Source organism: Pleurodeles waltl, chromosome 3_2 (genome assembly GCF_031143425.1).
Source record: "Pleurodeles waltl isolate 20211129_DDA chromosome 3_2, aPleWal1.hap1.20221129, whole genome shotgun sequence".
NCBI classification, from domain to species: Eukaryota; Metazoa; Chordata; class Amphibia; order Caudata; family Salamandridae; genus Pleurodeles; species Pleurodeles waltl.
Window position 1 is genome coordinate 21,572,870 of NC_090441.1, and position 12,934 is coordinate 21,585,803.

The window sequence follows — 12,934 nt, forward strand, 5'->3', positions numbered from 1 at the left end:
GTATACAGCCCTGCAGGTGCACTCACCAGCAGTCATTTTTGGGAGACTAGCATCTATTTCTCCTCATCAGCCTTTGACCCAGAGTCAGAAAATTACACAAGCGGAAAAGGAGTTAAGGAAAGATGAAAAAACAGTGACCAAGGGAAAAAGCAGAGTTGAAAAGACCTCCCGCCCCCCCCCGAAGAGTGAGAAAAAGGGCCCAGGAGTGGCTGGTGCTGAAAGAAAGAGGGGTGAGGTTGAATCAAGACTACGTAGCTAGGTATTAAGTGCACAGACGTTCAAGAGTACACGCCGCAGACTTCTGAGCACAGCTTTGGGCCCCAGCACTTACTCTTCTACAAATTAAGCACTGCTGCATGGGCAGCAGACTAAAGGTATACAGGTACTGAGCTAGGCCAATGGGCATCAGGTCTGCTGGCTGGGTCAACCAAGGCCCTTTAGTGGCATTCCATGTGCAGCATTCATAGTGACTCTTCGAAAAGCAAATGGTCTGGAGTCTCTGCCCTCCACCTCAGCAAGGCATCACCTTAAAGCAGAAGACGACTAACCTATGATCAGATCCCTTATTACCGGCGATGGGCAGCTCCTAGCTGCGGTGCACACACATCAAGCCATTAACCTTTTCTGTGGGGTCTATTCCTGCTACCACTGTAGCTCTTACCAAAGTAAGGGTGACCCCCAGTACAATGCTGAAGAGACCAGCAGAACGGAGGAGACCCACGTGGTAGCCTGGGTAGCCACCGAATTCCACAGGAACATACAAGTGGTAAATGTTGGCATACCCTTCGATGCCAAATAAATGAAAATGTAATTCATCAGGAGGAAGAGGCAAAATCCTTGTCATTCCACACATGGGCAAACGTATAATTCGTGCACGTGTTTCCCTGTTAAACCAATAGCTTCTCATAACTATTTTTCAAATCTGCTTTATGTTCAAAACACTACAGGTGTGAAACAAACTCAAATGTGTTGTGAACGGCGTGTTCGCCACGGCCGACAGTTCCTGCGGTGCAGCCTCAGGTGCTTCTCGATTTCAAATAAAGCGGCAGAACTGGTGTTCATATGAACAGGCCTGGATTCACGAACGACGAGGACACCTGTTTATAAGAACATAATCTTGCGCTATAACAAATTCTGCGCGCCAGTTCAAAAAAGTAATTAACCAACAAAACACATTTCATTAGAGTAGCTGCACACGATCTTCGACACCTCCCACAAGGCCGGGATGGAGTCGCATTCAGCTGCAGGCGCGGTGTGCGCACTGGCACCAGGCCAGAGTCCTTATAATCATAGCGTCTTTTCGCAGACGGGGCGTGCACCACGACGGAAGTGGGCGCTGGAGGCGGCGAAGCGCTATAATTACGCGCAGAGCGCCCGTCTGCCAGACTCGGCGGGTGCATGAGCGCCCATGTCAGTGCGCCTCGAGTCCTCGCGCAGAGCTACAAGTACCAGCATCGTGTTCTGTCACAAGATCCGAAACATGTAAAAGTGAAGAGCGCGGGATGAGACCTTACCTTGCCGAACTGGTCAAAGTACTGCTTCACGTCTTCCACGACTGTATTCGCAGATAATCCCCCTACAAAGATCTTCTTTGTTCTCGTGACCATCTGAAGGAAACGACAAAAAACAAGCACACGCTTTAATCAGATTATTGGGAAACAAAGGCAGGAATGGAATTCAGATGCCAGCGCTAAGCCAAGCGGCTAGAACATTGCTTCATGAAAGGGATCGCGAATTCTCATCTAATGACTTGGGCTGATGCGGCTCGGCGTGGGCATGTGCCCCGGCTGGGCACCGGGCTGCTCACGGGGTCAGATCGCGGCTCTGCCGCGCGCGCAGTTTAACCCTGGACAAGGCGCTCTACGCCTCTCGCCGCTGTGTACGCGGGGAATGAGGACAACCCGCCAGCTGCGGGCTTCAGAGCGCTGCGGTGTTCCCTGTGTTTACGGCCTGCACGCTGTCAGGCCCTGTAAACGCAGGGCATTATTCTACGGGGGCTCGGGGTAGCAACATTGGAAATTGTTGTTCCGACAATTTGGAAGGTACACGCGTAAATTTGAGAAAACCGGTGTCATTAAACAGCGGCAACAACAAAAACATGTCCTCAATAATTCACTCCGCGGTGAACACAAAGGAAACAAACTATCAACAGGCTGCCTTTTCCTTTTCTGCTTTTAATTTGATTCCAGAAGAAACAAATGGGTTTGGATGCTCTAAAACATCCCCGCCTAGTCTCATTACGATTCTGCTGTGCCGTTTCTCGTTACAACCTTGTGCTCGAGGCCACAAGCCAGCGTCAAATCCTTACAGCGAGACCTGCAAGCGTCACCACCTTACACTCAGGGCTGCAAGCGTCACAGCCTAACCTGGATGCCCACAAGCGCCACAAACTTACACAGAGGGCAACAAGCGTCAAAACCTTACACCGAGCCCAGAAGCGTCACCACCTTACCCCGATGGCCTACAAGCGCCGTACCCTTACAGACCAGAACCCTTGTTACTTTTTAGCAGAAATACGGAGTAAAGTACAGTAAATCATTTGGACAAATAAACTTTGTTAGAAACATTGCCATTTAGTTTAGCCCTTGGAGACCCGACCTTCCTTAACATGCCCATACTGGGAGTAGCTTTTCAATTTCACTTCATTGTCGTGAGCTTCTTTTCAGGAAAGTCTTAAGAAAATGGCATATGATCAAGGTATTAAACTGGGAACTCACCTGGTTATCTAGGGAATATGCAACTCTACTCAGGCAGAATCCCCACACTTTAAGAGGAGAAATTAGAGTCCTTGAGAGATTATTATGACACAGTGTACAAGTCCTACTCCCACCTTCACATTAGAAGACAAACTGGCTAAATATTTAGGATCCATTCCCTTTTCCATGCATATGCCATAGTCACAGGGATGTGCTTGAGATGCCTATCATGCAGTCTACAGCCTAAGAGTCATAAAATCCATCAGCTATACAAGGAGCCTGGCCAAGATGGTTACATAGAGAGCTTTTACCAATCCTTCACTTCCACCCCTGTGCCCATCTGTCAGGAATGTGGAATTCCTATCGCCCAGGACATATTGTTTGGGGTCAAGAGCAACACGTTTTCATGTTTATTTTGCCCTTGGGACAAGTAGTGCCAAACCCCTGCAGCACAAACCCTTTGGCTGCCAGATTACAGAGAAGATAAAATGTGTCCATATGAGATAATATGGGTCTATATGTTAATGCTGTTCGGATTAGTATTCATGGTTCATTAATGAAAAGCCTTCATTATTAGTGTGAGTGCTGTAAATAAATAGGTCACACTGCACTACTGACTTTGGTTCCAGAAAAAAAAAAAAAAAAAAAGACGTGTACACGTTTGAAAAGTTTAACAATATGAGGCTAAGTATAATGGTCCCAGAAGGCTCTCTGATTAGATGCAAATGTTTGCAGAAGCTTGTAAGCAAGAGTGATGATTCTTTAGTTTCAAAATAAAATGTTAACAAAAAATGCAAATAGGAAAAAAAAGTTTAGCTACTAAGATATTTTATGTGCTATTTCTTTGAAGCGTCATTTAATAAAATGGGTTGATGCATGCTAGTATTAAAAAAAATATTCCTAATGGAAAATCAGTGTAACCATTTCCAATAAGATTATGGAAAGCACGACAATAAACAAGCACTGACAAAGCCAACCGATCTGACATTTTTTGTGAGTCTTTTGGTTTCATCAACGCGTGTCTTGTTTTGACATGGCTTTTGTAACACTTTATATTTGTAGGAGCTGCCAAGCCCTCACCACTGTAACAAACACTGACAAGAAAAAAATAGTTTTTGGTCTCAAAAAGCACATATCAGCCCCCCAACCCCACAAGTTTTGTTGCCACAGTAGTCCCTGGCAATGAACAAAACTACTTTGTGTGCCAATATGCTCCGTGTGAAAGAGCAGAATGCAATCACTCACAGATAAGCTAGCCAATAGAGAGAGAAATAGAAGTTTATTAAAATCAAAATGTCTTTGTTAACTCCAGGCCTAATTAGGGACCAGTTTCTTAAAGAAAGTCACAAAGTGCACCCTGGTATATGTCTTTATATTAGTGCCTTTCATTAATTCACATCAACTTACAGAAGTAGACCAGAAAATCTTACTCCTAGGAAATATTTGTGACCTGTATTTTAGCACAAACCATTGTCAGGAGTTAATTTCCACCCTTTCTCATTATGGGAAAAGATTAGAGAAGGGCTTGTGAAAATCCTTAATACATGCAAGTTAGTAGGTTAACAGACTCAAAGGCATTCCAGCCCTGGAACTATGCTTACTCCTCCTTCCAGGACCAGCATATAGATCTGTGAAAAGGTGGAAAAATATGGACATTTCTATAGTAGGGATTGAATTGCAAGTATTCAAGCACTACTATAGTAGTTGCCCTGGCATAATCAGAGGGGCTATTATCGTCACCACATTACATGGCACCAAACGGACAAGTACAATTTTTACAGGACAAGTAGATTTAAGAAGCAACCTGTCCACTAGACAAGTAGATATTTTATTACATTCCACACCTCTGATCTGACATACCGTTTCAGTACATTTATGAAAGAGAAGGTGGTAATGCCCACAAAGGGAGAGGCTAATATTTGCTTAATATTAAAAACAGGTAAAGATGCCAAGTCATGCACCCTCATACAGGCCGGCAGCATTACATAATCTTGAGGCTACATTATACTCCTAGGAATCGTGTGGCTTGCCACAGGTGCTTGCTCCATGCGCATATCTCCGGTCCAGGGCATTACTGCCTGTCACTTCGAGCCCTGGGTCAGGGCTTTTTCACTCAGGATGTTGTTTATGCGGGCACGAGAGGGTTCATGACACCAAGGAATATGGTTGTTACACGGGTGCTGTCACTTGGTACTCCTCATCACAGTCACTCCAGGCACCACATGGGCACCCCAGAAGCTGTGACTCTATGGCCCACCGGGAGACAGTACAGTGGGACTCAATAATTTACAGCATAATTCAAAGATCCTGCAGTCTATAAGAGCCACAAGTGAAGGGAGGGAATGGGGGTAGTGGAGTTGTGCATGGGAGTGCTTGACCTTTTTTCCTGTTGATGAGATTAACTCACTACTCTTAACCTGTGTACCCCTTCTGGGCTTAGATCTTCACCTGTGTTCCTGGCTCCCCAGTCAAATTGATCATCAAGCTAGACAGCAAGAACATTTTCCCAGAAGTTTTCATTTTGCAGAGCTTCTTGAATTGTTTTGTTCTGCAATGTAATGAAAATGTCACTTACCCAGTGTACATCTGTTCGTGGCATCAGTCGCAGTAGATTCGCATGTTTTGCAATAGCTCGCCATCTGGTGTTGGGCCGGAGTGTTACAAGTTGTTTTTCTTCGAAGAAGTCTTTCGAGTCACGGGACCGAGTGACTCCTCCTTTTGTCTCCATTGCGCATGGGCGTCGACTCCATCTTCGATTGTTTTTCCCCGCAGAGGGTGAGGTAGGAGTTGAATTGTAGTAATAGTGCCCATGCAATGGAGTGACTAAGTATGCACCTATTTAAGGTTGAGATTATACATATATAAATAGTTGAAGGTAACTTCCAAACTGCTACAGGCTCCCGGGGAGGCGGGTGGGCACATGCAAATCTACTGCGACTGATGCCACGAACAGATGTACACTGGGTAAGTGACATTTTCAGTTCGATGGCATCTGTCGCTGTAGATACGCATGTTTTGCATAGACTAGTAAACAGTTATCTCCCCAAAAGCGGTGGATCAGCCTGTAGGAGTGGAAGTAGTCTGAAATAATGTTCTTAATACGGCTTGACCTACTGTGGCTTGTTGTGCGGATAACACGTCTACACAGTAGTGCTTGGTGAATGTGTGAGGCGTAGACCATGTGGCTGCCTTACATATTTCTTGCATTGGGATGTTTCCTAGAAAGGCCATGGTAGCACCTTTCTTTCTGGTTGAGTGTGCCCCTGGTGTAATGGGCAGCTGTCGTTTAGCTTTAAGGTAGCAGATTTGGATGCATTTAACTATCCATCTGGCTATACCTTGTTTTGATATTGGGTTTCCTGCATGAGGTTTTTGAAATGCAATAAATAGTTGTTTAGTCTTTCTGATGTTTTTTGTTCTGTCAATGTAATACATCAATGCTCTTTTGACATCTAATGTATGTAGTGCCCTTTCAGCTACAGTATCTGGCTATGGAAAGAACACTGGAAGTTCCACTGTTTGATTTAGATGGAACGGTGAAATAACCTTTGGCAAAAATTTAGGATTGGTCCTTAGGACGACCTTATTCTTGTGTAGTTGTATAAAAGGTTCCTGTATTGTAAACGCCTGAATCTCGCTTACTCTTCTTAGGGAAGTAATGGCGATGAGAAATGCCACCTTCCAGGTTAGGAACTGTATTTCGCAGGAGTGCATGGGTTCAAAAGGTGGACCCATAAGTCTAGTTAGGACAACATTTAGGTTCCATGAAGGAACAGGTGGTGTTCTTGGTGGTATAATTCTCCTAAGGCCCTCCATGAATGCTTTAATGACTGGTATCTTATATAGGGAAGTTGAATAGGTAGTCTGCAGGTATGCAGATATTGCTGCAAGGTGTATTTTAATGGAAGAGAAAGCCAGGTTAGATTTTTGTAAGTGAAGCAAGTAACCCACTACATGTTCTGGAGTTGTGTGTAATGGTTGTATTTGATTAATATGGCAGTAGCAAACAAACCTCTTCCATTTACTTGCATAGCAGTGCCTGGTGGATGGCCTTCTGGCTTGTTTTATGACTTCCATACATTCTTGGGTAAGTTGTAAGTGCCCGAATTCTAGGATTTCAGGAGCCAGATTGCTAGATTCAGCGATGCTGGATCTGGGTGTCTGATCTTTTGGTTGTGCTGTGTCAACAGATCTGGCCTGTTGGGCAATTTGATGCAGGGTACTACTGATAGGTCTAGCAGCGTTGTGTACCAGGGTTGCCTTGCCCAAGTTGGTGCTATTAATATGAGTTTGAGTTTGTTTTGACTGAGTTTGTTTACCAGGTAAGGAAGGAGAGGGAGAGGAGGAAAAGCGTAAGCAAATATCCCTGACCAGTTCATCCATAGGGCATTGCCTTGGGACTGTTTGTGTGGGTATCTGGATGCGAAGTTTTGGCATTTTGCGTTCTCCTTTGTCGCAAACAAGTCTATCTGAGGTGTTCCCCAGAGTTTGAAATAAGTGTTCAGAATTTGGAGGTGAATTTCCCATTCGTGGACCTGTTGGTGATCGAGAGAGATTGTCTGCGAGTTGATTTTGGATCCCTGGTATAAATTGTGCTATTAGGCGAATTTGGTTGTGAATTGCCCAACGCCAAATCTTTTGTGCTAGCAGGCTTAACTGCGTGGAGTGCGTCCCCCCTTGCTTGTTTAGATAATACATTGTTGTCATGTTGTCTGTTTTGACGAGAATGTATTTGTGAACTATTATTGGTTGGAAAGCTTTTAGTGCTTGAAAAACTGCTAGAAGTTCTAGGTGATTTATATGCAGTTTTGTTTGATGTACGTTCCATTGTCCTTGTATGCTGTGTTGATCGAGGTGTGCTCCCCACCCTGTCATGGAAGCATCTGTTGTTATTACGTATTGTGGCACTGGGTCTTGGAAAGGCCGCCCTTTGTTTAAATTTATGTTGTTCCACCACAGAAGCGAGAGGTAAGTTTGGCGGTCTATTAACACCAGATCTAGAAGGTGACCCTGTGCTTGTGACCATTGTGATGCTAGGCACTGTTGTAAGGGCCTCATGTGCAGTCTTGCGTTTGGGACAATGGCTATGCATGAAGACATCATGCCTAGGAGTTGTAGTACCATCTTTGCTTGTATCCTTTGTGTTGGATACATGCGTTGTATGATGGTGTTGAAATTTCGAATTCTTTGTGGACTTGGAGTGGCTACTCCTTTTGATGTGTCTATTATGGCTCCCAGGTATTGTTGTACCTTGCGCGGCAGAATTTTGGATTTTGTGAAATTGACGGTGAACCCTAGTTTGAAGAGGGTTTGTATGATATGATTTGTGTGATTTGAGCACTCTATTAACGAATGGGCCTTGATTAGCCAGTCGTCTAGATATGGGAACACATGTATTTGCTGCCTTCTTATGTGTGCAGCGACTACCGCTAGACATTTGGTAAAGACTCTTGGTGCGGTTGTTAATCCGAAAGGCAGTACCTTGAATTGGTAATGTATTCCCTTGAATACAAACCTTAGGTATTTCCTGTGCGATGGGTGTATTGGTATATGGAAATAAGCATCCTTGAGGTCTAAAGTTGCCATGTAGTCGTGTAGTTTTAGCAATGGCAATACTTCTTGTAGTGTGACCATGTGAAAGTGGTCTGATTTGATGAAAGTGTTCACTACTCTGAGGTCTAGGATTGGTCTCAGCGTTTTGTCCTTCTTTGGTATCAGAAAGTACAGTGAGTAAACTCCTGTGTTTATTTGTGTGTTTGGCACTAATTCGATTGCATTCTTTTGCAATAGTGCCTGCACTTCTATCTCCAGGAGATTGGAATGGTGTGTTGTCAAATTTTGTGCTTTTGGTGGTATGTTTGGAGGGAATTGTAGAAATTCTATGCAATAACCATGTTGGATAATTGCTAGAACCCAAGTGTCTGTAGTGATTTCCTCCCATGCTTTGTAATAATGACTTATTCTTCCCCCCACTGGTGTTGTGTGGAGGGGGTGAGTGACATGTGAGTCACTGTTTAGTAGTAGGGGTTTTGGGGCTCTGAAATCTTCCTCTATTTCTAGGGAATTGCCCTCCTCTATATTGTCCCCAAAAACCTCCTCTATACTGTCCCTGGTAACTGGACGGTGTTGCTTGTGAGGTGCTGGCTTGTGTGCTCTGACCCCGAAACCCCCCTCGAAAGGGTGTTTTACGGAATGTGCTGTAATTCCCTCTGCTCTGCGGGGAGTAGAGTGCGCCCATGGCTTTGGCAGTGTCCGTATCTTTTTTGAGTTTCTCAATCGCTGTGTCCACTTCTGGACCGAACAGTTCTTTTTCGTTAAAAGGCATATTGAGAACTGCTTGTTGAATCTCTGGTTTAAATCCAGACGTTCGGAGCCATGCATGCCTTCTGATAGTTACAGATGTATTAATTGTCCGTGCAGCTGTATCTGCAGCGTCCATGGAGGAGCGGATCTGGTTGTTGGAAATGGTCTGTCCCTCCTCAACCACTTGTTTTGCCCTATTTTGTAAGTCCTTGGGCAGACGTTCAATGAGATGTTGCATCTCGTCCCAGTGGGCTCTGTCATAGCGCGCAAGTAGTGCCTGGGAGTTCGCGATGCGCCACTGGTTTGCAGCTTGTGCTGCGACTCTCTTACCAGCTGCATCGAACTTGCGGCTTTCTTTATCTGGGGGTGGTGCATCTCCAGATGTGTGAGAGTTGGCCCTTTTCCTAGCTGCTCCTACAACGACAGAGTCTGGTGGCAGCTGTGTAGTGATGAAAACCGGGTCTGTAGGGGGCGCCTTATACTTTTTTTCCACCCTTGGTGTGATTGCCCTACTTTTGACCGGCTCCTTAAAGATTTCTTTTGCGTGCCGGAGCATACCAGGGAGCATAGGCAGGCTTTGGTATGAGCTGTGGGTGGAGGAGAGTATGTTGAATAAAAAATCATCCTCGACCTGTTCTGAGTGGAGGCTTACGTTGTGAAATTGTGCTGCTCTAGCCACCACTTGAGAATACGCGGTGCTGTCCTCTGGTGGAGATGGCTTCGTAGGGTATGCCTCCGGACTGTTATCTGACACTGGGGCGTCGTATAGGTCCCATGCGTCTTGATCTTGGTCACCCTGGCTTATGGTGGTGTGAGCTGGGGAGTGTGATGGAGTTCGTGCTGGTGAGACGTTAATCACGGGCGGAGGAGAGGGTGGTGGGGTAACTCTTTTCACCACTTTTGGTTGTGGTGTCTGTTCAGTTTGGAACTCCAACCTTCTCTTTCTTCTAATGGGGGGAAGGGTGCTTATTTTTCCTGTCCCCTGCTGTATGAAAATACGCTTTTGCGTATGGTCCACATCAGTTGATTGTAGCTCTTCCTCAAACCTATGCTTTTGCATTTGTGAGGTTAGCGAGTGCTCTTCTGTATAAGAGCCTGAAGCTGGGTCACTTGCAGTTTGTTTCGGCACCGAAACCCTGTCTGCGTGTTTTTTCGGCTCCGAGGTGACTTTTTTCTTTTTCGGGGCCGAAACCTCTCGGCGTCTATCTTCTTCGGTGCCGCTGTCTCGGCGTCGAGCCGTGTCCACACCGGCATCTCGGTGTCGAGGCTTGTCTCCAGCACTTTCTCGGTCCCGAGAAGGCTGCGTGCCGGTGTCTCGACCGGAGTCGGACGATCTCGGCACTGTTTGGGCCTTTTTCGGTGCCGACGGTCGGTCACCGAATTTATGGGTGGAGCCATGGCCTGATGGCAGTGGCGTCCCCTGGGCCTTGTAAATCTTCCTCTGTGTGGTTTTCGACGTCTTACTCACGGTTTGTGTATCGTCGAATCCTTCGGAGTCCGATTCTTGGATCGAGAAGGTACCTTCCTCTTCCTGTTCCTCGAACTCTCGGTGGGCTGTCGGCGCGGACGCCATCTGAAGTCTTCTGGCTCGACGGTCTCGGAGTGTCTTTCGGGACCGGAACGCACGACAGGCCTCGCAGGTGTCTTCACTGTGCTCAGGTGACAGGCACAGGTTACAGACCAAGTGTTGGTCTGTATAGGGGTATTTATTGTGGCATTTGGGGCAGAAACGGAACGGGGTCCGTTCCATCGGCGTTCTTCAGCACGCGGTCGGGCCGACCAGGCCCCGACGGGGGATCGAAAAACTACCCCCGAAGGGCACCGGAGCTCTTCGATCTTCGATGCGGTGTTGAATCTAAGTACGCCGATCCCGAACGCAACAATACCGACGAAAATCTTCCGAAATTAGCTAACTTTCCGTTCCGAAACTCGGAGCGACAGGAACACGTCCGAACCCGATGGCGGAAAAAAAACAATCGAAGATGGAGTCGACGCCCATGCGCAATGGAGACAAAAGGAGGAGTCACTCGGTCCCGTGACTCGAAAGACTTCTTCGAAGAAAAACAACTTGTAACACTCCGGCCCAACACCAGATGGCGAGCTATTGCAAAACATGCGTATCTACAGCGACAGATGCCATCGAACCTTCAGTTCCTTTGCATCCTTGGAATCATTCCACCTCACCCAACGCTCTCTTCTGAGGCTTCAGAGCACTCAGATATAACTTGTTTGGATTGTGCACTCCTGTTGGGCCCCTTACTATCCGCTGCACCTACATACTGGAACTCTAGCCCCCCCTCAAAGTTGTGCTTTAACAACTGTCTCTTGAGCCACCGCAGTTTTATATGCAGATCCTTTTTTAACCTTAATTTCTGATACGTTTCTCAAGTTGAAGAATATTAACAACTGTTATAGGATATTGGAACAAAAATCTCATTACTATTGTTTTGGCCCTAGCAAGATAAAGTACAGATACAGAGTCTCTTGGAAGAAACTGCAGAAAATCTGAAAGAACCTCCATCTGGCAAAACAAGCTGATGCTACAAGCCAATCTCTGTAGTCTACCTTCTCATATCTCTATACCTCTTCTACCCTCTACGCCTTCAGCACAGAGCAAATTCTTAGATGTGCTTGGCACGGTCAAAAGGGAAGGAGACTGGACGGTTCTACGTCATTCGCAAAGCAACATTCAGATTCACAGGTCAGTAGTTACTTGAGCCCGACAATACTGGCTAAAAAACTGGATCCTCTTCTTCCCAACCGAAACCTCCCCAACCAGTCTAGATTTATTAAAAGTAAGCAAGCACACATGCACAGTCCGCTTGGTCATAAAAGCAAAGACAGAATTACCAGTTCTACTGATTTTATTAGATGTGAAAAAGCTTTTGACCAAGAGGGCTGCTGGTTTCTTAGTAAGACAAGAGAGAGTTGGATAAAGCCTACATTTATATCTATGGTGATGGTGGGGGTAATATGCTCCCTCGTAAGGTCTCATGAAATGGCAGAGCATCATGCATGTTCCACATTGGCAGAGGTCACACGCCAGGGATGCCCCTTATCACCATTACTCTTTAAGCGCTGCATTTAGTCTTTCACAGATTAGGGCAAAGAAATAAAGAGGCATACCAGTTGGACTAGACGCACATAAGAATCATATTTGTATAGGCCTTTCAGTTAACACTGACCACACCAGGCACACCCTCACTATGGCTCCAGTCACAGCTTATGGTATACAAAGGAGTGGCAGGGTTTAAAATACATTTTTCAAAGTCCGAAATTTTGATCCTGACATTGCGCACAGCCGTGACACTGTAGTTCCGGTTTCATTCTAAATGGATTAACAGTTTGATTAAATACATAGGTGTCTATATTACTCTGGAACCATTACACTTCTATAGAGTAAATTACACAGGATACACATACTGTATCGGACATCATCGCCACTCTGGCGAGAAAAATACTGTAACAGTGATACACTGCCCAGAGTCCTTTATCGCTCCAGGCTCCTTAAGTGAACCGTTTGTGTAATTTAAAAAAAATACTTTGAATTTTATTTGGCAGGATAATCAAGTCAAACTGGCACACTAAATCCTACAAAAAGCTAAATAAGCTGAGGGGATGGGCACTCCCAAAGTACATGAACTTTTATAGGGCAGCACAGCTGTGAATTATATCTGACTGAGTCCATAGGGAAACTGAATCTAAGGATACACATGCAACAGGCATTGATGGCCAGAACCCTATCACACTCTTTCACTTTTAATATGGACACCAACGCATGAGAGGCCACCAAGCTACTATATCAATACCACACTGGCAGTCTGTGGTAATCTTACAAGGTACTATAGCTTGGCTTCCTTTCCCTCCCAGCACACCCCCATTGGATATCATTCAACTTTCTATCTGCACTAGAACCAGAACCTTTTGATACACAG

At 45.6% G+C, this 12,934-nt stretch overlaps 1 protein-coding gene across 19 annotated transcripts in view; it reads right to left on the reverse strand.

Annotated features, from left to right (window-relative positions):
- The window catches only part of MSI2 (musashi RNA binding protein 2), a 1,016,916-nt gene that overhangs the window by 751,166 nt on the left and 252,816 nt on the right, over positions 1–12,934 (reverse strand). For all 19 annotated transcript variants that reach the window (XM_069226626.1, XM_069226631.1, XM_069226625.1 and 16 more), the window contains exon 6: positions 1,515–1,607. In XM_069226626.1, coding sequence (XP_069082727.1) covers positions 1,515–1,607 — 93 coding nt within the window. The remainder of the gene's footprint in view (positions 1–1,514; positions 1,608–12,934) is intronic.